The sequence below is a fragment of the Hemiscyllium ocellatum genome, chromosome 2, assembly GCF_020745735.1.
Source record: "Hemiscyllium ocellatum isolate sHemOce1 chromosome 2, sHemOce1.pat.X.cur, whole genome shotgun sequence".
NCBI lineage: Eukaryota > Metazoa > Chordata > Chondrichthyes > Orectolobiformes > Hemiscylliidae > Hemiscyllium > Hemiscyllium ocellatum.
This window is the reverse complement of record NC_083402.1, coordinates 56271505-56297910: the sequence shown is the minus strand read 5'-3', so window position 1 is coordinate 56297910 and position 26406 is coordinate 56271505. Positions and strand designations below refer to the sequence as shown.

Here is a 26406-nt window from a genome sequence, read left to right as displayed (position 1 = left end):
AAAGGAATTATACATTGAATCTCAAATGTTACCCCAGACTATTGTGAGAAGACCACCTATAATAATCTCTGTGGGTTCAGGAGTTAATGCAATGGTGATCAGGATTATCCTCATCTCCCATTCTCAGGGACTCACCACTACAGGTTGATGATAGCTAATAATGGCAGAAAGAATAGAAAAGCTGAATGTTATTTCAATTGGAAAAACTGTAGAAAGCTGCAGCATGGAGGTTTCAGGGTCCTTGTTCATGAATCACAAAAATCTATCATCCAAGTTCATAAAAGGTAAGGTAAATGGGCTGTGGCTCTATTTTAAAGGGTATATTTAAAAAATAGGGGAGTAATGGTAAAACTATACACAGCACTAGTTAGACCACACCTGGAATAGCATGAACAGTTTTAATCCCCTTATTTAAGGAAAGATATATTGGTATTGGAGGCACTTCGGAGAAAGTTCATTAGGTTGGTGCCCAGTGTGTTGGGATTTTCTTAAAATGAAAGGTTGAGTAGGATGGGCCTGAATTCATTGGAATTTAGAAGACTGAGGGAGTCACCTGAATGAAACAAGATTTTTAAGGGCCTTAACAGGTTAAATGCAGAAAGGTTGTTTTCCATCGTGGGAAAGTCTAGAACCTGAGGACATAATCTCAGAGTTATGAGTCATCCATTTAAGATGCAGGTGAGGAGAATTTTTTCATCTCCGAGAGTAGTCAGTTTGTGGAAATTTTTTACCACAGAGGGCTGTTGAGGTAGTATTGTTAAGTATATTCAAGGCTAAAATAGGCAGTTTTTTAAATTCACTCATAGGACGTGGGTTGGGCCAACATTTAATGGCCACCTCCAGTTATTCTTGAGAAGGCAGTGGTGAGCTGCCATCTTGAACCACTGCAATCAATACATAGCTGCACAATATTGTTAGGGAGGGAATTCCAGGATTTCCACCCCAGTGACAGCAAATGAATGGTGTTGTAGAGTCATACAGCACAGAAACAAGTCAGGATACTGAGTCACTTGGAGGGGAACTTGCAGGTGGTCGTGCCTGGTCCTTTTAGATGGTACTGGTTGTGGGTTTGGAAGGTGCTGTTAAGGGGCCTTGGTGAATTTCAACAGTGCATCTTGTGGATGGTACACACTGCTTCTACTGAGCGTTGGTGGTGTAGGGAGTGAATGTTTGTGGATCTCATGCCAATCAAATGGACTGGATAGTGTCAAGCTTCTTGAGTATTGCTTTCACTTAGTTGTGATCATTTATTGGAATTATGAGTCAGATCAATGGTAGTTGTGGATCTGATTTAAAGGTAGAACAGACTCGACTGGCCGAATGGTCTACTTTGGTTCCTAAATCTGATGGTGTCAGTTCAACAGGCATTGCTAAAAAGAGCAAAAATCGTTCAAGTAGCGGCTGTCTCTTATTTTCTCTTTGTGAACAAGTGTTTCGCAAACTCTGCATGAAAAGATTAACACGTTTAACGATTTAACAAGTTGAATATTTACTGCTTTACACATTCCGAGAGCATAGAGTAATCGATTATTCTCATTTCAAAACTGCACCTCGCTTCCCTTGTGTGTATAATATGTAAATTCATCAATGGATTTCCTGAAGATTTATGAATACAGATATTTTACAATCTTGAAATTCATTAGGTAAGTTGGGCCAAGTTCGATTGTGCCAAGTGAAACCTGACTTTTTCTAAGTTCTATTTTCTAAGAAGAGCACTCACCGGATAGTTTGAGATTCCTTTTTGTTTGCAATGGGCTCTCCTGTAATGGGTGGAGTCCTCCAATGGGACAGGAATACATCGAACACTAAGAACAAATTTAACAAGTACAGCAACCGGCACAGTCCGCGAATTATTCGTTCCACTACAGTACCTCACTGGTTTTGTAAGTTTGAAACAGGGCTCATAAACTGCAGTGTGATCATTGTGTAAAATAACCCCGGTCAATTTCCCGGAAGTGCGAATCTGAGAATGACCTTCTGTTTACTGTGGTTTCCAAGCTACTGTCGAATGGTTAGCACTGCCATCTGATCATTGCACGAAGCGATTTGATGAGGGAAAGATCCATTGGCTTTCAGCAGCAGTTGTAACAAAAATATAAGTTGACATCAAAACTCAACAACATTAATTTTTCTGATAGCTTTATTATTTGAAAGCTACCGGAAGATTGCATATGAAACAAAATTGCATATTGAAGTAATTGAGCAGGATATTTCTTACATTATGAATTTCAATTGACCACTTACATTTAAAAATTATTGACTTTGAAATAAAAGGGAAACTACAAAATACACCTAATTATACATCAACTGTGCAGATAAAGCTAAAAAATTGGCTTTACTTATGTATCATATTGAATTATTATTTAATGTAAGTTTTGTAGGACAAAATAGTCTTTATTCATTGTAGCATCAACCAACTTCCAGAGATGAAATCTTTGACTTCCTTGTTGTGTAAAGGCCTTAGGACCATGAATTAATCCTGCAATTATGTTACAGAGTTGTGGCTCACTGGGTGTAAAGGGCACCCAGTGAAGTTAAGAGGAGAGAGGAAGAGAGAAACACACTGGGAGCTCAGAGCAAGCTGAAGCGTAATCTTGTGAATGCTGGAAACATTTACAGAGAAGTATGAGTAGACTGAATAGCATAGGAGTTTATGGCTGCAAATGTGTTGCTGGTCAAAGCACAGCAGGCCAGGCAGCATCTCAGGAATAGAGAATTTGACGTTTCGAGCATAAGCCCTTCATCAGGAATAAGAGAGAGAGAGCCAAGCAGGCTAAGATAAAAGGTAGGGAGGAGGGACTAGGGGGAGGGGCGATGGAGGTGGGATAGGTGGAAGGAGGTCAAGGTGAGGGTGATAGGCCAGAGTGGGGTGGGGGCGGAGAGGTCAGGAAGAGGATTGCAGGTTAGGAAACGAGTCTGTTTGAGAATGTGGCTGAAGAGTTTCTGTGCAGAGGAGATGACCTGGGGGGTGCAGTGAGAGAGAGACTCACTGAAATCCTTGTAGAGGGAGGAAGAGAGCTTCTTCAAGGAAGGCATCCTTGTAAGAGGATTCGCAGTAGGTTAAAATCTTCGAGTAAAAAATGAGGTCACCTTGACCTCCTTCCACCTATCCCACCTCCATCGCCCCTCCCCCTAGTCCCTCCTCCCTACCTTTTATCTTAGCCTGCTTGGCTCTCTCTCTCTTATTCCTGATGAAGGGCTTATGCTCGAAACGTCGAATTCTCTATTCCTGAGATGCTGCCTGGCCTGCTGTGCTTTGACCAGCAACACATTTGCAGCTGTGATCTCCAGCATCTGCAGACCTCATTTTTTACACTAATAGGAGTTTATGGAGCTATCTTTCAATAAAATAACAGTAACAGTGAGGCTCAGAGTAAGCTGGAAGAACAGCACCTCATTTCCTGTTTGGGAACCCTACAGCCTTCTGGACTCAATATCAAGTTCAACAACTTTAGGGCTTGAGCTCTCCCGTGTTCTCACTCCCAACCCCACACATCAGGTCTTGTCATCACATGGCCTGCTATTACACACAATCCATTGTTAACCACTAACAGTCCCCATTAATTGCTATTCATTCTCCTAGCCTTAGTGTTATCCACTCGTTTGTATATACAACTGTTGTCTCTCTTTGGGGTTTATCTCCAACTATCATTTCCTCCTTATCCCTCCTCCATGCTATCTGCTGTATGAACAAATAGGTACAGACACTGTGGGCCCAGTGATCTTCATTCTGACTATAATGTTTTATTAGATGGTTTACAGTTTCCATATTATTTCCACCTGGATAGTTTTGTCATTTGAACTAAATCAAATGCAACACTGTTAAGATTTGCAGAATGTTACATGTTTTGCCCATAAGCATGTTATACTGGATTACACTGTCCTTTTCCTGATACAGTCCTACTCACATCCTATGTTGTTACAGTGAGTTTTCAGATATTAAAACTGTTCAGCTATGTTCATTTCCTGGTACCGAAAGTGATGGGTGTATGGGATAGTTATTCAGAGCCATTCACCGGTGTGTGCAGTTGCCAACAATGAAGTAAAGCCTCAGTCGGCTCTATCTATTACTGATGTAAATGTTTAAAATTAGTTTTAATATAGTCAATTAGAATAAACAAGATAACATTTGTGTGGCATCAAAGGCTTTATGGGCAAGTCACAGTATTCAATTAATGGCAATTAAAAAGGTGACCAGTATTAAAAAGCAGACGAAAGTGAGGTTTGCAGATGTTGGAGATCAGAGTCAAGATTAGAGTGGTGCTAGAAAAGGCAGCAGCCCAGGAGCAGGAAAATTGACGTTTTAGGCAAAAGCCCTTCATCAGAAAATAGCATTAAAAAGCAGTCCATTAAAGAATGGCTAATTTCCAAGCAACCTAACTTCTCTTTGAGATTGTGGAGAATACCTTGATCCTGTCACATATCGATTATGACGAAAAGTAGTGATTTACGAGAGACTTCATGTTCAGAGTTATGCTCATAAATGCACATGGAAAATTGAGTTTAGCTACAACCCAGGAAATCATCTGACAATTGTATAACTAGAATTGAAGAGATTAAAGCTGGATGTAGAAGGCAATATGTGAGCTAGAGCTAAGATCATATAAAATGTTTCACAACAATCGATTTACTACAAGACAAGGAGAAAATGCTATTGGCAACTTACTTTGTAATTTATTTCAAATTTATAACATCTAGTTCTTGGCCTGCTTGCCAAAACAAACAGTTTCTCAGTTTCTCAGTTTCTCTATTAATTCATTTAATATCAATACTTTTCCTGGGTCTCCCCTTAAGCTTCTCTGACCTAAGGTGAACAGTTCCATCTCCTCCATTCTTTTTCCAAATAACTCAAGTCCCTTATCTCTCTCTGATGGGAGAGCAGCTCAAAGGCCTGTTAGGGCTATTGGTGACTATGTCTTTTTATTGCTAGTTATCAACAGCACAGAGTAATGATGAGTTAATAAAGAAACTGAAGAATTAAACAAATTCACTTCCACAAATATTGAGTACTCTTAGATTAATGACCAAGAAAGTAGGATAGTTATTGAGTGAAGTAGTAAATTGGTTCTATAACAGCTAATGGCCCTGCAGCCTGAAATAATGGATAGAATTTAGATGCAAAGGCAAGTAATGTTTTAATGAGTTGCACAGGTAAGGAGGGGTTGAAATTAGATTAGATTACTTACAGTATGGAAACAGGCCCTTCAGGGGCCAACGAGTCCACACTGACCCTCCGAAGAGCAACCCACCCAGACCCATTCTCCTACATTTACCCCTTAACCTAACACTACGGGAAATTTAGCATGGCCAATTCACCTAACCTGCACATCCTTGGACTATAGGAGGAAACAGGAGCAGCCAGTGGAATCCCACGCAGACACGGGGAGAATGCGCAAACTCCACACAGACAGTTGCCCGAGGCAGGTATTGAACCTGGGTCTCTGGCACTATGAGGCAGCAGTGCTAACCACTGTGCCACCCCATCACGAAGAGATCAGTAGATAAATTAAAATTGATTATGTAGAGGGTTAGAGAATGATAGAATGTTGATGAATAGAAGTGGAGGATGAATATGACTTAGTGTTAACCTCATTCCTATGAAGTATTTTTAAAAAATTTATTCATGGGACATGGGAGTTGCTGGCTGGGCCAGCATTTACTGCCCATTTCTTGTTGCCATGGGCTGTGAGCTGCCATCCTGAACTGCTGCAGTCTAGATGGCGTAAGTACACCCAGAACACCCAGGGAGAGGTTACCAGGATTTCAACCCAAGAACACTAAAGGAATGGCAAAAGATGTCCAAGTCAGGATGGTGAGTGGCTCAGAAGGAATCTTACATATAGTGGTGCTTCCATGTATCTGCTGTTCCTTAGTTTAGGAAGGGCGTCAGTAATGAGCAGCACATAGGTTACTAAACCTGTCATAGGAGGTCACATACAATATGCAGGAGCAGGGAGGTGAAACCATTACAGAAGGTGTGCTAATTATATTGTGGCAGAAAGAACTGAATCAAGTCAATGCAATACACTGGAGATAGCTAACAGAAGGTAGAGAATGAATGGAATGGTCAACTGCAGAAAAGTCAAAATAAATCAGAACAGAGAGCAAGCACACTGTCACCAATGTGACAATAAACAGCCCAGTACTATTATCGTTGGCCTGGTGATCTGGAGATCCAGGTAACAATCTGGGGGGTGGGTTTGAATTCCACCATGGCAGATGGTGGAATTTGAATTCAACAAAAATCTAGAATTAAGAGGTCTAATGATGGCCACAAATCCATGGTCAATTGTCAGGGAGAAAAAGATATCTGGTTCACCAATGTCCTTTAGGGAATGAAACTGCCATCCTTACCTGGTCTGGCCTACATGTGACTCCAGACCCACAGCTGTGTTTGAGGAATTAGGGATGGGCACAAATACTGACCTAGCCAGCAATACCCTCATCCCATGAATAAAAAAAAAAGCCTTCAGTGAGTTGGATAGCGCAAGCACAGATCTGCTGACATGGTGGAAGCTGAATTGAAGGAACTGAGGGAGTGACAGGAGAAATGGATAGGCAATCACAGAACAACCTCGATTATCCGAATGAGATGGGCGGGGAGTATTTTGTTCAGATAACTGATTGTTCGGATAACTGATCTGATCATAAACAAAGAAAGTATTTACAGGACTTTGGGATCTTGTTTGGATAATCCATAATCCAGATAATTGATGTTCGGATAACCGAGGTTATTCTGTAAGTGGTGATATTATGTTTGAGTGCTCTGTTATGACAGTGCTGTTACCACAGAAAAATGCAGTTACCACACCTACTGCTTAGGGTGACATCACCCCCACACATCTTGTATGGAAATTATTCCCATTTAAAGTTAGCTAGACACTAGAGGGAATCAAAATGTACAGATGGAGAGAGCAATATGGACTAGTCGTCAAGAATGGGGGCTGGCAATTAGGTTTTGGGGTTTCGGTAATATGAGAGTGTTTTTGGAATAGAGGTTAGGCAAGCAAACAAGGAAGACTGGGAGCAAGACTGGAGAAAGGGAGACTAAGGAATAAGATGGATATGCAGCCCAGTTTTCCGATAAATCTGACAGTAACAGTAGTACCAGGTAAGTGAAGGGAGTATATGATTGATTGTTTCTACTGGAGAGAACAGTGGGAACACTAGGCTTTGAGGATTCTTTTTGAAAGAACCAAAACAGAAGGAAAAAACTTTGCCAGATCATAAGACGTTTCATCTTGAGTGACTAGTCAGAGCCACAAACTTTATCTAAATGGGATAATAATTTGCAAAGCCAAAATATAGAATGATCTTTTGGAATGGGATTACATAAGAGAATGTCAGCACTAGCACAGAATCACATGCTAAATTTGCTGCAATTTCTGTCATTCTGTGCAAATCTTATTGAATCTGAGCCAAGGCATTTGTTTACAAATAAAAACAGAAAGACCAACTGAAAGTTAATGCCTCTGATGTTACTTGGCATTTCAGGCAGAATCTTCCAATTCCTGTGGGGTCTGGAAGACGTTAGTGAGAGAAAAGTCAAAAATGTTAAGAGTAGGTTCAGTTTGTGGCCTAATTGGGATTTTCGGACAGAGAATCTTCTCCCTCTGAGTACCCCTCCACTGGGTGTAAGATAAAGCTTAAGTTTTATCTTTATTCCAGGAATAGCTACTGAACATGTGTAAAAACAGCTACGTCACAGTGATATCAGATCCCATGGAAGTAAATCTGAGCCAAAAGATCGCAGTAGCAATAATTCTCTTCACCATATCTTCTAAGTAATAATATTTCTTTAATAATGCTTGTTAATGTTTACTCATAAAAGTGTAGACCTCATGTCTTCACATGATGGCAAGTAGTGACCAGCCCGACAAGACTAGATGTCAGCAACAGTAAGAACTCAAAGTGAAGCTCAGTGTTAGTACAGTCTTAAGAATAAACTACAAGGCCTGTCCAGTGATCTGATGCCAGAGTGAAGAAAATTCCTGAAGAGGTGCTTATTGATGATAGGGGCCAGTCAGAAATCAAATTCAAGGTCCCACTAAACACCAGACTACAGAGAGGCAAAACCTATCTAAAAGCTGAAAAGTTGCAGCAGAAGGCTCATAATTGAGAACACAGAAAATGATAACTAACAAGAAATAGGGAAGATCAGTCAGCCACGGTAAGTAAAATATAACAGGAAATTATGATTCATAAAATCCCCAATGGCTTGAAATGAACGTGAGAACATAAGAACTAAGAGCAGGAGTAGGCAATTCAGCCCCTTGAGCCTGCTCTGCCACTTAGTACGATCATGACTGATCTCATCTTGGCCTCAACTCCACATTCCTGCCCACTCCCCATAAGCCTTCAACCCATTACCAATTGAAAATCTATCTACCTCCTCCTTAAATTTATGCAATGTCCCAGCATCCACTGCACTGTGGCATAATAAGTTCCACAGATTCACAGCCCTTTGACAGAAGTAATTTCTCCTCACCTCTGCTTTAATCTACTATCCCTTATCCTAAAACTATGACCTCACATTTGAGATTGTCCAACAAGAGGACACATATTCTTTACATTTGCATTGTCAATTCTCTTTCGTGTCTTTAGTACCTAAATTAGATCTTTTCTCATTCATGTAAACTCTGGAGAGTTTAATCTCCCTTCATTAGACAAACATCTCATCTCTGAAATCAATTTAGTGAATCTCCTCTGAACTGCCTCCAATAAATCTGTATCCGTTCTCAAGCAAGGGAACCAAACCTGTACACAATACTCCAGGTGTGCTGTCATTAGTGCCATGTACAGTTGCAGCCACACCTCCCAATTTTAAACTCTATTTGTTTATCATTTAATGTTAAAATTCTAATTGCCTTTCTTATATTCTGCTGTTCCCCTATGTTAGTATTTTGCAATTCGTACAAGGGGTCACCCAAATCCCTCTGCCTTAAAATACCCTGAAATGGCTCTCCATTTAGACAATAGATAAAAACCAAATAGCTGTCAATGCCGTGAAGGAATTGCACTGGTGGGAGCACAATCCAGACAGTTTTATACTTCCTTTGAGCTATCTCAGGGAAGTTTGTTCATGTGCCATTCTGCAGAAACAGCCTCTACATTAGATGGCAGGCTGTAAAGGCTACTGGCTCTCTGACTGGGCCATCAGCCACAGCAGCCCTCTCTTCAACTGGTCAGCACCCCAGGTGTAATCTCTTAATTGGTTTTAAAGATCGCTAAAGATTTCCCAGGTGGGTTCTCTGAGAATCGTATGGATTCAGAACTTGGATCTGCCTAAACTCGTGATCTCTTTAATCTGTAAAAGATTTTGTCTGTTGAATGGCTCAGTGGTTGGCACTGCTGCCTCAATGTCAGAGACCCAGGTTTGATTTTATCCTCAAGTGACTATCTGTATGGAATTTGCACATTCACCCTGCGTGGGTTTCCTCCAGGTGCTCCAGTTTCCTCCTACAGTCCAAAGATGCGCAGGTTAGGTGGATTGGCTATGCTAAATTGCCCATAGTGTCCAGGTTTGCGCAGGTTAAATGGATTAGCCAGGGGGAATGCAGGGTTACAAGGATATGGTGGGTCTGGGTGAAATGCTCTTCAGTGGGTTTAATGACCTTCTTCCACACTGTATGGATTCTATGAGTGCTTTTCTGTTTTGATTTCCAATTGTCAGTAATTGGCTTTGGTTTGAGATTATTAGAGTTTACTTTTGGATGATGAGAATATGAGAACCATTCAAGAAATCATTCAAGATTGCCACTTTAATTGGTATAATATCAGAATATAAAATCTATTCCTATAGGTTACATACAAATTATCAATGGGGTACTGCATTCCTGTTGAAGGGAATTGACTAGTGAACAATGAAATTTCAGTATGTTCAGTATGGCAACGCATTCCACGCTCTCACAACTCTCTGCATAAAGAACCTGCCTCTGACATCGCCTCTATACTTTCCGCCAAACAGCTTAAAACTATGACCCCTTGTGTTAACAATTTCTGCCCTGGGAAAAGGTTTATGGCTATCAACTCTATCTATGCCTCTCATTATCTTGTACACCTCAATTAGGTCCCCTCTCTTCCTTCTTTTTTCAAATGAAAAAAGTCCAAGCTCAGTCAACCTCTCTTTGCAAGATAAGCCCTCCATTCCAGGTAGCATCTTTGTAAACCTCCTCTGAACCCTTTCCAAAGCATCCACATCTTTCCTATAATAGGGCGATCAGAACTGGACACAGTATTCCAAGTGCAGTCTAACCAAAGTTTTATAGAGCTGCAACAAGATCTCACGGCTCTTAAACTCAATCCCCCTGTTAATGAAAGCCAAAATACCATATGCATTCTTAATAACCCTGTCCACCTGGGTGGCAATTTTAAGGGATCTATGTGCCTGCACACCAAGATCCCGCTGTTCCTCCACACTGCCAAGAATCCTGTCTTTAATCCTGTACTCAACCTTCAAGTTCGATCTTCCAAAATGCATCACTTCGCATTTATCCAGGTTGAACTCCATCTGCCACCTCTCAGCCCATCTCTGCATCCTGTCAATGTCTTGCTGCAGCCTACAACAGTCCACTATACTGTCAACGACACCTCCAACCTTTGTGTCATCTGCAAACTTGCTGACCCATCCTTCAAACCCCTCATCCAAGTCATTAATAAAAATTACGAAGAGTGGAGGCCCAAGAACAGAGCCCTGTGGAACACCACTCACTACTGACTTCCAGGCAGAATATTTTCCTTCCACTACCACTCGCTGTTTTCTGTCGAGCAGCCAATTCTGTATCCAGACAGCTAAATTTCCCTCTATCCCATTCCTCCTGATGTTCTGAACAAGCCTACCATGGGAAACTTTATCAAATGCCTTACTGAAGTCTATATACGCCACATCCACCGCTCTACACTCATCAACTTGTCTAGTAACATCCTCAAAGAACTCAATAAGATTTGTGAGGCATGACCTGCCCCTTACAATGCCGTGCTGACTACCTTTAATCAAGCCCATGCTCTTCCAGATGGTCATAAAGCCTATCCCTCAGAATCCTTTCTAACACCTTGCAGACAACAGATGTGAGACTGACCGACTGAAGTAACCTTTTCCCTAACTCTTTTTTTCCACTGGAGTTATTATATTTCCATTGGTTTGACCATCATTTTCCCTTCTTCACCTTCTGGTAGGGGTGCTCACTCAAAAGCTTTTGACAGAAAACTGAACCAAAGATAGATAACCTAATCTGTATAAGTTAAATGCCATGACATCTATAGATGTGGTCAAATCTCAATTAATACCTTCAAACAGTTGGCAGGTATAAGCTTGAAGCAGAGTGATTAATGTCACAGAATATTCATTGAAATAGGGTTGTTATTTCATAAGAAGTTCAAAACTGGCATTACAGTATACATCTGTAGGTGGACTTTCCACATATTTCCGCTATTTCAGATCTCGATCAAGGAGCTGCTGATGATTCAACTACTGTATATTAAATGTGCCAATTATTGTCAGATTAGGTCAGACTGGGTACAATCACAAGTGTGACAGTCCTCTCAAAGGCAGAGTCCTAAATGGGTTGGCACTTACCCATCAGAGGCAGCATTGGACAAATGGAAAGATGGAAGATGGTTAAGTTCGAAATGTTTATGTCCCGTATGGTTAGGGAGCCAGTGCCAGACTAACAGTGAAGCACCCAAGCTCTGATCAAGAATGAAAAAATGAGGGCACTAAACATGGACTGGCACACCTGGGAGGCAGTAGTTGGCCGGAGAGGGAAATGGTGACATGTGGCTGGTAGCATTAACACAATGGTCAGTTACTGCAGCCTGGCAGCAGGGTGTTAATGTCGAAAAACAGCGATTCTCATTGTCACATTGCAGCTTCATGTATAATATTTCCTGTCTCTCAATGACTGACCTTTATAGCCATTAGCAGATGGTACACTATCCTGTGAACACAACCCACCTAAATGGATCACGTGCAGTATGTTGAAGATATCTGGCAGATGTAAGGGATACCGACACTTCGAACTGAACAGCAACTGGTGTTATCAGTATTTAAACAGAAATATTCCAGGTAAAGTGCAGTGAAAAGAGCAAAAGAACGTCAGTGGAAATTGTTGTTTTCTGTACTCCCGCAGAGTTCTGTGACACAGGTTTTAGAATCACTTAAAGGGATGCAGATCGTGAAATGTGTGCTAATAGAGTCATAGAGATGTCCAGCACGAAACCGGCCCTTCGATGCAACTCGCCGAATTAATAGGAGGGCGCACCTTGGAGATCCCGGTGTCCTTTCTAATTTGTCCATTGCATAGGCTGAGGATGTTGTTACCAATTTTTTCCAAATGAATGGAATCTACAACTTTTAGCATATAACGAGTACCGCCCCCTTTCGACACGTGTTGTCTTGGAGCAGTAAACAAGGCTGCAGGTTGGTTATAAAGTCACCTCCTCTCCCGGTGACTGAGGGCTTCTCTTTCAGAGAGGCGAGTTTGATCCTTTACATCAGTGAACAGTGTGAGGCGGTTTGCTTTCCACATTCAAGCTGCTGTTTAATTGATGTGAAGCCGGGTGCTCTGTCCCGTCAGAGGAACCGCTGCTGGAGGAGATGCCACTGCAGCTGACTGTGTTGAAGCAATCCTGGTTATTGTTGTCGGATGCAGCCTTTGTTCATAACAAACACTGTGGCGTTTCGATATAAAACCTGACAGGAGTTGCTGCTTTCCAGGAACTTTTTCACCGCAGACAGTGGGTGCCCGGTGACAGCTTGGAGGCTGTGTGGAGTGGTTCCCTCTCTGTCTGTCTCTCTCTCTCCCTCCCTGGTGCAGAATGGAGGAACTGGCCGCCTCGGACACCAACACCACGAACAAGCAAGAATCCCACTCCATCCAGACTCGCCTCCGGAAACACTTCCAGAAGAACAGACCCTTCCTCGGCTCGAAAGAGCAGAAGGGCGACCCTAAGAAAGAAACCGCCGGCAGAGTGCAACTGAAAAGCAAGAGGAGGCATGTGCTGGACCGCGTCTTCTCGTCCTCTCAGCCCAACCTGTGCTGCTCGGGACCGAACGACAACACGGGCTCCGGCGGCCAGAGGGATTCGCGGGCTGGGAACAAGCTGCTGTCCGAACCGAAGGCGGCCACCCCGCAGAGACAGAAAGCTATTTTCGCCAGTGTTTGGTCTGCAGTGACCCACCACAAGAGCTCCTCGGAATGCCTGAAGGTCCCAAACCGCGCTGAGGAAGTGCAGAGCTGCAGTCAGCCTCAGGCTGCAGTGACTGTGAGTAACAACTGCTCTCCCTCCGTCTCTCAGCTCCGGCTTTATGCTGCAGTGTTGGTGTGTTCCTGGTTCCTCTTCACGGGACCGGGTTTAAGCGGGGACTGAAGGCTGGAAGCTGGGCTGGGTGGGTAATGTGTAAGCAGTGACCACGGGCATATCCACATCATTATAAACTGTAGGTGACCCCCACTTCACCCGACACGCGGGCCCTAGCCGGAGACACGGGGTAAGCTGCAGCTGCTTGGGTTGGGGGAGGGGGAGGGGGGGTCGGACCGGGGAATCCTGCCTTTGGGAGATCCCAAACTTTTGTTTTCTCCAATTGTCACAAAACAAACGGAGCACACCGGCACCGGGAGAGGCGGGGTTTGAACGTCATAGGGAAATATTTCCACCCCGGGCCAAATGTAATTCGGGCATCGCTGAATTGTTTCAGCGGCAGCATCTGGAAGATAGCTGGCGATTCCTTGTTGTGGTAAATCAACTTGCTGCTGCCCTGACCCTGAACTTGTCGCACGTATTACCTGCAGCAGTTGTAAACCATGTGAGACACTGAGGGTTGCACAGTCTCAGTAGCAGCAGCTCCAGGGCGACTTGGTATTTCATCGGACAACTCCGAGAGGGCTCCATCTCTCGCCAGAAACGTCACAGAATAATCCGTGAACGGAATTAAATCAGGGACACTTCCCTCTTTGCAGTACACGGTTCCTTTTCATAATTATAAGAAGTGGTGATTGAAAATAAGAGGTTAGAGTCCATCTAGTCTACTTTCAAGGAGTGGTATTACAGAGAACGATAATAAAACTGTTCACCAAACGTGACAATCGATTTGTTTTGAACAGACCCAGAGATTAAGGAGGAAAACCTAATGATGATGAGCTTTGGGAACCGAAACCAGGTCAAAAATCATTTTTCTTCCACTTAATGCCAAACATACCATATGTCTTCTCACCACTGATTCTGCTCTGAAAGAATTCAGTCTGATTTGCTTTTCAAGCAATTAACATTTACAGACACCACCAATTGCTGGGGTTAGCTGCTTCTTACATGTAACATACACTCACTTAAATAAGAGTAGTATTAATGGAATTTCAGGAATAGAGAAGGGAGTTATGTTTGAGAAAATGAAAAGACATGATTCTCCAAATGGAATGGAGACTTCTCCTTGGTGAGCATATTTGTTTTAAATGCTGATTTCTCGATGGAAGTCAGTCTGACTGAGAGACAGGCTTGGCTACCCTGTGGGAGTCGTGGAGTCATAGAGATGTACAGCATGGAAACAGACCCTTCGGTCCAACCCATTCATGCTGACCAGATATCCCAACTCAATCTAGTCCCATCTGCCAGCACCTGGTCCATATCCTTCCAAACACTTCCTATTCATATACCCATCCAAATGCCTCTTAAATGTTGCAATTATACCAGCCTCCACCACTTTCTCTGGCAGCTCATTCCATACTCGTACCACCCTCTGCCTGAAAAAGTTACCCTTAGGTCTCTTTTATATCTTTCCCCTCTCACCCTAAACCTATGCCCTCTAATTCTGGACTCCCTGACTCCAGGGAAAAGATTGAGTCTACTTATCCAATCCACACCCCTCATGATTTTGTAAACCTCTATAAGGTCACCCCTCAGCCACTGATGCTCCAAGGAAAACAGCCCCAGCCTGTTCAGCCTCTCCCTAAATCTCAAATCCTCCAACCCTGGCAACATTCTTGTAAATCTTTTCTGAATCCTTTCGCGTTTCACAACATCCTTCCAATAGGAAGGAGACCAGAATTGCACACCAGAATTTCCAACAGTGGCCTAACCAATGTCCTGTACAACAGCAATGTGACCTCCTAACTCCTGTACTCAGTACACTGACCAATAAAGGAAAGCATACCAAATGCCGCCTTCGCTATCCTATCTACATGTGACTCCACTTTCAAGGAGCTATGAACCTGCACTCCAAGGTCTTTTTGTAAAGCAACACTCTCTAGGACCTTACCATTAAGTGTATAAGTCCTGCTAAGATTTGCTTTCCCAAAATGTCTCACATTTATCTAAATTAAACTCCATCTGCCACTTCTTAGCTCATTGGCCCATCTGATCAACATCCCGTTGTAATCTGAGGTAACCTTCTTTGCTGTCCACTACACCTCCAATTTTGGTGTCATTGGCAGACTTACTCTTATGCTCACATCCAAATCATTTATGTAAATGATGAAAAGTAGTGGACCAAGCACCGATCCTTGTGGCACTTCACTGGTCACAGGTCTCCAGTCTGAACAACAACCCTCCACCACCACCCTCTGTCTTTTACCTTTGAGCCAATTCTGTATCCAAATTGCTAGTTCTCTTTGTATTCCATGAGATCTAACCTTGCTAACCAGTTTCCCATGGGGAACTTGTCAAACACCTTACTGAAGTGCATATAGATCATATTTACTGCTCTACCCTCATCAATCCTCCTTGTTACTTCTTCAAGAAACTCAATCAAGTTTGTGAGACATGAAGAGAAGGGAAGCCTTCCAGAAAAGGTTGCAGTCAAGGGTCAGGAAAACTTTGTGAACGATATTGGTGAAAAATGCAGGAAACAGGCTGTGTAAGGCATGGTTGGAGGCATCAGAGTGATCATAAGATCTTGAGGGAGATTGAAAGGGAGTCAGAGATCAGAGAAGTTGTGGAAGATTCAGAGATTGCAGTAGAGATTTTGGGGTTTGTGCTGAGAGCAAAGGTGACAGCAGGAGATTATGAAGGTGGCAGTTTTTAATGGGTAAACCTGTTGGAGGAAACACTCCTACTGCTCCTGACCCACAAACAATGTCCACAAAGGCAGCTTGTTGCTTCAGGTCCAGTGCTTCTGAACTCTTTTCCGACCAACATTGATTAACAATAGTGATGCATTAGAAGTAGAAGCCTGCAGCTTCCTTGAACCTCCTTAATCTCACACACAGTAGATTAATGGCCACTCCCTCATATCACCAGTATCAAAGTGGCTCAGATTCTCTTTCAGATTTTTAACATGTTAACCTCCCATCTGACCCAAATTTGGAGGTGAGTAAATTACTCCAATTAAGTTGATTAAACATTATTTTCCTTTGGTAAGGCCATGCTGATTCTTCCCAATTACTTTGAGATTTTCCATGTGTGCATCTATAATCTCTTTCATGCTTGATTCAACCACCTTCCTCACGATGTCAAGCAAATTGATCCATTGTTTATTGTTTACTGCATATGTCCCTACTTTTAAAAAATGATGTATTTGCTACTTTCCAGCCCAATGGAACCTTTTTTTGAATCAAGGAGATTTTGGAAAATATACATAAATGTATCTACTGGCCTTCTCTTTTAGACCCTAGGATGAAGACCATCTCGACCTGAAGGTTGGTCAGTCCGCAACTCCATCTGTTTGCTTATTACATTTCCTTTCGCAATTTAATTTTACAAAGATCCCCTCTCCCTTCCACCTCTTGAGTTACAGCTATTACTAGAATGTTTTTTGTATCCTTTATGGTAAAGACAGAAGATAATATTTGTTCATTCCATCTGCCACTCCTTTACTATCTACTATTATCTCCCCATTCTCACTCTCCAGGTGACAAACACTTACTTTGCTTACTCTTTCTTTAAATACTTGTAAAAACTCTTGCTATCTATTTTTACATTCCTAATTAGCTTCCTCTTGTATTCTAATTTCTTCCTCCTAATTAACCTTTAAGTCATTACTATTCTTTATATTCATTCTGTTCTTCCCGTTTGACCTGTCCAGCTTTGAAGTCTACTCCCTTTAACATTTCTTCTACTTTTACAGTGGATACTAGTATCCTATTGAAAGGGTCAATAGATTGTCTTTTCCTGGGCATTAAGTACTATTATACTGCAGCAATGATTTCTCATTGACATATGGAGCAACAGATTTCCTTGCATTATGTACTTCAATGACAGCCTCCTGCAAGTACATCAAAATCATGCTAGTACATTACATTTATTTTTGTTTGTCATAAATAAACTTCAATATTGAATTATAAGAACAACATAAAGTATTTTGCCATTCAATAATCCTTTCCGCCTTTTAAAAAAGCACATGCATTTTCATTTTTATGGTTGCACAATCATGATTAAAATTCATGGCTTAAAATGTATATATATTTTTAAACATATCTCTGGAAATTTCAGTAATTCTGGATTGAATAGCTGAATTTAATCTTATTATTTTTAAGAAATTTGCAACATTGCATTTATAGCTCAGCATGCAACATGGTACTGATGCTGCTATGAAAGAGTTTTAGACATGTGCTTTAGAGATAACTCCACCTGAATAGGTGACATGACTGCTGTCACCCAAGAAGATGGATCACCACCAGCCTCACAAGGGCAATTAAGGATGGGCTCTAAATGCTGGCCTTGCCAGCCATGCTTACATCCCATGAATAAATTTTTAAAAACGTATACATTGCTATCAAATTCCTTCATGAATGGCAATGTCAAACGAATGCTGATCTGCAGCATAAAGCTAGAATCCAGAAGTAATCTAAGATGCACTGTTTCAGCTGCACAAAAGTGGCATTGTGCCATCTGGCTCCACAGCCAAATACATTTAATGATGTGAAAGATCTCTACTGGTGATGTAGATCTGGGCTGAGTTCACCGCAAAAACAAAGGTCTTGTCCATGAAGATTCTAAATACCATCATAAGTCTCAATTACTGTTAAACAAACTCTCTGACACTGAAAGTTTCACAGGCATGAAGTTTAATTCCTTCAGCTAGTAATTCCTTTGGAGACCATGTATGTTCTCTTCTCTTTTTCTAAATCTTTTTGTTCCCTTTAGTTTTATTTATCTACTTCATTTAACAATCAGCTTACTATTTTACTATAAATCCTGCTTTATACCACACTATTAATTAACAGTTCTTCAATCGATTATTGATAATGAATGAGATATACTGTTGGTTGCTCTGTTCACACAGGTCCTGGCTGCCATATGGAGGGCACTGCACCATTTCAGTCACACATTTGCAGAAAATTATTGTGCAATAAGCCATGGAAATAAACTGGGCAAAGGCGGGTGTCTGTAATTTTGCCTAAACAAACTGCTGGAATACTATAGCAATGATTCTGCTTGCAAACTGAGTGATTTCAGTGAGCTAAACATTTTCCTATGTAAGAACAGTAACTCTTAATTTAACTTTGGGAGTAACAAATTCTAATGATACCTCAAAATTTATTCTTCATAAAGATAGTGTTGGTGCAGTGGAAAAGTTAGATATTCTGTAATTGCTCTATGAGTCATTTGCCCCACCAGAAACTGCCAAAGTTGCATTTGAATTATATTTCCAACTGGTATCAAGATCAAGCCCCCTTTTCTTTCAGTCACAGGATGTGGAACTCACTGGTCAGGCCAGTATTTATTGCCCATCCCTAATGGAGAATCAACCACATTGCTGTGAGTCTGGGGTCACATGTAGGACAGACCAGGTAAGGATGATAAGTGTCCTTCAATAAAGGAATTTAGTGAACCTAATGGGCTTTTCTAACAATCAGCAACAATTTCATTGGACTCTTAATCCCAGATTTTTTTTTTTACTGACAACAAATTCCAACATCTTTGGACCCGAGTACCCGGAACATTATATGGATCTCTGGATTTATAGTCTAGTGATAAGACCACAAGGCCATCTCCTCATACTAAGTGTTAATACAGCTTCCACGAGAAGTACTCAGAAACTGCTGCAAATATAAGAGCCCATGGTTTTAATGTATTGGAATTGTGTTTTCACATTTGCCCTGCTGGGAGTTGGAAACCAATTTACATCACTGCACAAGTGACAATATTATGGTTTGGGACAGATGCTGGGTGTACTTTATTATTGTGAAACAAATCAGCAGATGTTTTATTCACAGCATTTGTCAAAATGTGGACTGCTTTCTACACTTACATCTGACTGCTGTGGTTTAAAACATATCCCCCTGTTTAACTTACAGCTCAAGCTAAATGTTGTTCGAGTAATATTATATATGCAGATTTTATATCCTACAAAGAAAATATATCCGACAAAGATGTTCAAAGCTTTGTTTTTCAATTGTTAATGGGATTTGGGTGTCAATGGCTGCACTAACATTTATTGTCCATTCCTAATTACCTTGAGAAGGTGGTAGCAGCCTGACTTCTTGAACCATAGCTTTGATTTTGTGTAGGTACAGCCACAGTGTTGTTTGGAAGAGAGTTGTGGACTCAGTGATACTGAAGAAATGGTGATAAATTTTCAGGTCAGAACACTGAGTGACTTGGAAGGAGACCTAAACGTTATAGGGTTCCATATGTCTCCTGCTGTTGTCCATTTAGATGGTCATGGTTATGGGTTTGGCAGGTGCTGTCTAGGGAGCTTTGGTGAATTTCTGCAGTGTATCTTGTCAATGGTAGGCACTTCCGTTATTGAGCAATGGTGGTGGAGGGCGCGGACTCTTGTGGATGCAAGCCAGTCAAGCAGGCTGCTTTGGCATGGATACTGTCAAATGCCTTGAGTGTTGTTGGAGCTGTATCCATCCAGGCAGGCGAGGAGTGTTCCGTCAGACTCCCAACTTAAGCCGTGTAGGTGATGGCCAGGCTTTGGGGAGTCAGGAGGTGAGTAACTTGCTGCCAGCTTCCTAGCCTCTGACCAGTTTGTGTAGCCACTGTAGTTATATGACAAGTCTAGTGCAGTTTCGTTTCTATGCTAACCCCAGTTGGTGGGGGAATTCAGCATTGGTAGTCAAAGGGTCAGATCTCTAGCAGCTGCAGTATTTTGCTTTTATTGAACTGAATATTAACCAAGTCCTATTACTTTTCAACTTTCGACTTTCCTGAGGAGTCATGAATGGTGTTGAACATTCTGCAGTCATCTGGGAATATTCCCACTTCTGACCCTTATGATGAAAGGAAGATCACTGATGAAGCAGCTGAAGATGGCTAAGGACCTCCTCCAAAGATATCATATGACAGATCTCCAATAATCATTAGCATTACCATTACCATTTTCCTATGTGCTATGTATGGTTCCATACATTGAGAGTTTGCCCCATTTCCCATTGACTCTAGTTTTGCTAGTGCTCTTTGATACCACACTCTATCAAATATGGTTGTGATTTCAAGGATAGTAAGCATGTCTGGACCAAGGTTATAATGAGGTCAGAAGCTGCGTGTCCTTGGTAGAGCCCCAACATTGTCACCTGTCAGGGGTTATTGCTAACTGAGCACTGCTTGATAGTATTTTTGATGATACCTTCCATTACTTTATTAATGATCAAGAAAAGACAGATGGGACGTAATTGGTTGGGTTAGAACTGGTCTTTCTTTTGTGTTTGGGACATATGTGGGCAATGTTTTTGCAATTATTGTGTAGATGCCAGTGGTGTTGTAGCTGTATAGGAACAGCTTGGCTAAGTCAACACCAGGTTCTGGCGCACAAATCTTCATACTGGTGACAGAATGTTGTCATGGCCCAAAACTGTTGCATTTTACAGTGTCCCAGCCATTTATTGTGATCACATGGAGCGAATCAAATTGGCTGAAGACTGGCATTTCTGATTCTGGGAAGCAATGAAGGAGGCCAAGTGAATCATAAAGGAAGAACATTGTTGGCATATATCAAGAGGTCCACCCAAATTTCTCAAGTATTCCTCTGTTGCTGAATTTGTTTCTAAGAATAGATCACATTTGTAAATATTTCAATATTTTGATGTGGAAGTGCAATGATAGTTGCTGAAGAGCTAAAAGGCCTGTCATGATGTTGATGATATTATGATATATTGATAATACATTGCATTACAACAAAGGCAATGCCTGCCAACACCTCAGCCGTTGTGCTGAAGACCTGTGCTCCAGAACCAGCTGTGCTCTGTGCCAAGCTGTTTCAGAGCAGTTCCAGCACGAGCATTTACTCAACAATATAGCAAATTACCCTGACATAAGAAGCAGGATTAATCCAATTCAGATGTTTACTGCTTCATCAGCCTTCTCTCAATCATACGCAAAGTAATGAAAGATGTTGCCGACAATTCTACTTAATCAGCAACAATCTGCTCATCAGTGCTCAGATTGGGTTTGTCTATGGCAGTTCAGCTCTTGACCTCACTTCAGCCTTGATTCAGACTTGGAGAGAAGAACTGATTTCCTCAGAGGCTAGGCGAATGTGACTGCCCTTGACATTCAAGCAGTAATACAGCAGGAATTATAGCAAGAAACCTTAGCAACACTGGGGTCATTGAGAATTGAGTAAACTCTTCATTGTTGGGGGGGGTCATTCCTGGCATAAAGAAAGACATTTGTGATTGTTGGAATCTAATCATCCCAGTCCCAGGGTACCACTGCAGGAGTTCCTGAAAACTAAGCCCTTTGCTCAACCATTTTCAGTTGCTTTGTTATCTGCATCTCTGCATCATAGGTACAGATGCGAGGATATTCACTTTTGATTGCATAGTGTTCAGCACCATGGCAAAATCCTCAAATACTGAAGCAGTCTGTTCCCACATTCAACAACACCTGGACAGTAACTTGTAAAAGCTTCATTAATGCCCTCTTCCTTGATCTCTGCCACTTAAAGTAAATGCATGGGAACACAGTGACTCCACATTCCTGTCCAAGTGATATACCATTTGATTTGGATTGGAATTGCTGTTCTTTCATTATTTAGTTACTTGGTAACACAGAGCTTAAAGATTGGAATAAAGGGAGATGAGGCCAAAGCTGTTTGTCTTGTAATTATCAGATTAAAATGCAAGAAAAACAGTCTTAGACAGGAAATAAAATGTTATGCTGAATGAGAAGACGGTGATGAGTAATTAGACTGTGGTTAGCATTGAGGTGAAACAGGAACTATCGGTCCCATCTAAATTATTAAGTTCAAATTAGACTAGTTAACTGTGGTCAGGTGTAGCAATGAACTTGCCATGGGAAGATAGCAGGAATTACCTTTCACCTTTTCACTCTTGCATCTTTCCAATTAGGAAAGCGTTATGTGTGGACATATTCCTTTTGCTGACAAAGAATAAGGCCCTGTATGTCAATATATGCAGCCTTTGGCAGATGCAAAGAAATCTGTGAAGAAGAAATCGAAAATATCAGAGCCAAACTGATAATAATAAATTGGTTTCCAGTGTAATTCTTAGTGCAGTCAAAATGAATTATAAAATGCTGTCCAATAACAGAATCATATCTAATACCGGATACTGTGCTCTCAGTTTTGCCAGCACCATTTGGTTGAGCACAATCACCACACTGTCTGCTGTCGACAATAAAATAAGAACTATGGATCCAGAAAATTTGAAACAAAGACCAAAATTTCTGAGGAAACTCAGCAAGTAGGATGGGAGAGGCCACAATCAAAGATGTAGGTTTAAAGTGAAAGGGGAAAGATTTAAAAAGGACTTGACAGGTAACTTTTTCATACAGGGGATATGTGTACGGAACAAACTCAGAGGAAATGGTGGATACTGGTACAATGAAGACATTTAAAAGGCATCAGAATGAGTATATAAATAAGAAGGGTTTCGAAGGATATGGGCCAAATGCTGGCAAATGGGACTAGGTCAGATTGGGATGTCTGGTTGGCATGGAATTGTTGGATCGAAGGGTCTATTTCCCTGCTGTATGACTCTAGGTCTGGCAACATTGTTGAACAGTTTTGAAAAAGGGTCACTGGACCCAAAACATTAACTCTACTTTCTCTCTGCAGATGTTATCAGAGCTGCTGAATTTCTCCAGCAATTTATAATTTTGAATCAAATGAGTGTTTTGTTTGATGAAGTCCACCTGTAATTTAGACATATGGCCTGCAATACTCTCAACACATAAACAATGAAACTCATACTACCCATTTCTGTGCTGTGCAGAACATCTTTTGGCTTAACAGCACCATCATATTCATGGAGAATACCATTTGTGTGTTTTCGGAAATGTAGCATTGTGAGACAGCTGGCTTTGCCTGTTATTCAAACTTTGAGACACATTTGCTTCTAGAACAGTCTGCGCAAATGAAGCACCTTTTCAGAGCCAAAGATTGATGTTTTAAGCCCTTACTATTGCACACTATGCATTAGGGCAGCCAATATCACTGTAGCTATTTTGATAAACTCAATCAACAGACTCTTCTCAAGCAGTATAAAATGTTGTTTACTTTCTAAAGTCAGTTTTCTTGCATTTCCTTCATCATTGCTTGAAGCTACTGTATAAGTACCATCAATACAAGGACTGCAGTAGTTTAAGAAGTTGGCTTACTGACGCGTTCTTTGGACAACTTACATTGAACATTAACTAGTGGACTAGACAATGATGTCCGCATCCTAGGAATAAATAAACAGTTTATGTCTCTATACCAGAAACACATTATAGAGGTGTTTGAGAACATTTGTAGCTCAGGTTGAGGTTCTGGACGTAGGTTTGCTCGCTGAGCTGGAAGGTTCATGTTCAGACGTGTTGTCACCATAATAGGTAACATCTTCAGTGAGCCTCCGGGTGAAGCATTGCTGATGATTCCTGCTTTCTATGTATATGTTTGGGTTTCTTTGGGTTGGTGATGTTATTTCCTGTAGTTGTGCCATTTCCCATGGTGATGTCATTTCCGGAAGTGATGTCATTTCCTGTGCTTTTTCTCAGGGCATGTTAAATTAGGTCCAAGTCAACCCTAGCTACTATCTCCTACATCAAAGACATTTCGGTAATGACTGCCAAACTACACAGACCCTTTGGCATTTTGGTAGCACACAAACCCACTAACACACTAAAACAGCAGCTAATGAACTTGAAAGACCCTGTACAGGCACTAAGCAAAACTCATGTAATTTACAAAATACCGTGCAAGGACTGTAACAAACACTGCATTGGAAAAACAGGCAGAAAACTAGGCATCAGGATACATGAACATTAACTAGCCACAAAACCGACATGACCCTCTCTCACTAATATCCTTACATACAAATGAGGAAGGACACAACTTCGAATGGGACAACACATCTATCCTTGGACAAGCCAAACAGAGACATGCATGAGAATTCCTAGAAGCATGGCATTCCAACTGGAACTTGATCAACAAACACACTGACTTGGACCCAATTTACCATCCCCTGAGAAAAAGAACAGGAAATGACATTACCATAGGAAATGACATTGCCATGGGAAATGACATCACCAACCTAACGAAACCCAAACAAATACATAGAAAGCAGAAACCATCAGCAGTGTTTCGTTCGGAGGCTCACTAAAGATGTTACCTAGCATGGTGACAAAATGTCTGAACATGAACCTTCCAGCTTAGCTAGCAAATCTACATCCAGAACACATGTTTAAAATTTTCAATGTAATTTTTTAACTTCCTCACGGTGAATGGAAGTTTAGATGTGCAACTCATAAGAGATTGTGCTATTGATGCTGGCATGTGAGTTTGAACAGGTATGTTTGAACATCTGCATAGTATTTTAAGAAACCTAAACTGCTTTGGTGCATCATGTAGGTGGTATGCACTACTGTCATAGTGTCAGTATTGGGTGAGTGAATATTTAAGTTAATAAATGGGATTCTCAGCCTGCTATGCCCTGAAAGTTTATTAAATGTTTTGAGTGTTCCTGCAACTATTCACTTGTACCTCGTAGATTGTAGATAGGCTTTGGGGAATCAGGAGTTTAATTACCCAACGCAGAATATTCAATCCTGATTTGCTCTTGTTACCAAAGTATTTATGTTGGCTTGTCATTTACATTTTGAGTCAATGATGAGAATGATAGATGATTCATTTATTTTCTTGCTGACGATAGCCATTAATTACATGAGTATTGTATAAATTGGACTTGCCATGCATCAGCCCAAACGTGTACGTTTTCTGGATTTTGTTGCACTGACAGACTTATTACCTGAAGGCTTGTGAATAGAACTGAACCCTGTTCACTCTTCAACAATCAACACCAATTATGAACTTGTGATGAGGGAAATTAATTGATGAAGTGACCAAGATAGATGGGCTGAACGTGGTAACCTGAGGAGCTCTTGCAGTGACATCTTGGAGCTGAGATGCTTAGCCTTCAATCATAGCCATTTGCTTTTATTTAAACATGATTAAAGCCAGCAAAGAGTTTTGCCCTCATCCCCACTGACTTCCATTCTACTAGGATCTGATTCTGAATCAGATACAGCTTTGATATAGCAAACTTAATCTTGCTTCATCTGAGAAATTCACTTTCTTGTTTGTGTTTAGATCAAAGTGTAATGAGGCCTGGAGCCAAATCTTGACATAATCCAAATTGAGCATTAGAGAACATGGCATTGGTGTGTAAGGCTGTTTGGTTGCACTGTCAATGATACCTTTTCATTACTTTGTAGATGATTGTATAAAGCGTTATATGGTGTGTATTAGCTGGATTGGATTTTTCATATATTTTTGGAGAGGATTTACCTGAACCATTCTTTGCTAGGTTGTAGCTTTACTGAAGTAAGTTATTAAGGATCAGGCCAGTTCTGGAGCAGAGATTTTCAAGCTATGTTAGTGACATTTGTCAGCTATATTGCTAAACAATAGGTTATCTTTGCAGAAGTAAGCAAATCCAAGACTAGTTCCTAATGATTTCAGAAGCTCTAAGAATTTTTCTTTCCTGATGCACTTGCTCTTCTTTAATTGACTTTTAAATAAAATTTAAATTTCACAAATGTACAACACTGCACACCCATCAATAATTTTCCTCCTGTCTTCATCCAAATTTACACCTGGTGTATGAAAATGAGTTAACCTAGAAACTCACATGCAAACAATACACACATTTTATTCTCCCTCAAAGCAGTCACTAACCATTCTATTCAAAGCTATGGCAATATTGTTAGGTATAAAATTTTAAAATTATTTGCAGAAATTTGAACTTAAAGCAGTTTGTGTGCAAGTGTTTTGCACAACTCTTACATGTCACATTGGTTCACTTCATCTATCCCCCAAGATCCTTTGGGTATTATTAAACATACCACACTAGTTGTGGGTATCTGTGATAGGAGCCATGGCAACAATGCTAAGTTATTGTAGTGCATAAATTCAGTAAATAAAAATAAAATTCACTTTGATCTATCTGGAAATGTAAAGTTCACTATGAATCGGATGGCCTCTGGATATCTGGGCAATGAGGAGCAATAAGTGCATATTGGTAGTAG

The 26406-nt window shown here is 41.1% G+C and overlaps 1 protein-coding gene across 5 annotated transcripts in view; it reads left to right on the top strand.

Annotated features, from left to right (window-relative positions):
• Positions 1-12479: 12479 nt before the first annotated feature.
• LOC132823183 (multiple C2 and transmembrane domain-containing protein 1-like) overlaps positions 12480-26406 on the top strand; it is a 646464-nt gene continuing 632537 nt past the window's right edge. For 3 of the 5 annotated variants that reach the window (XM_060836799.1, XM_060836780.1, XM_060836789.1), the window contains exon 1: positions 12482-13263. In XM_060836799.1, coding sequence (XP_060692782.1) covers positions 12817-13263 — 447 coding nt within the window. In that variant the 5' untranslated portion in view covers positions 12482-12816. Of the gene's footprint in view, positions 13264-26406 lie in introns of all 5 variants that reach the window. The other 2 variants (XR_009645516.1, XM_060836773.1) reach the window with 2 other exon arrangements.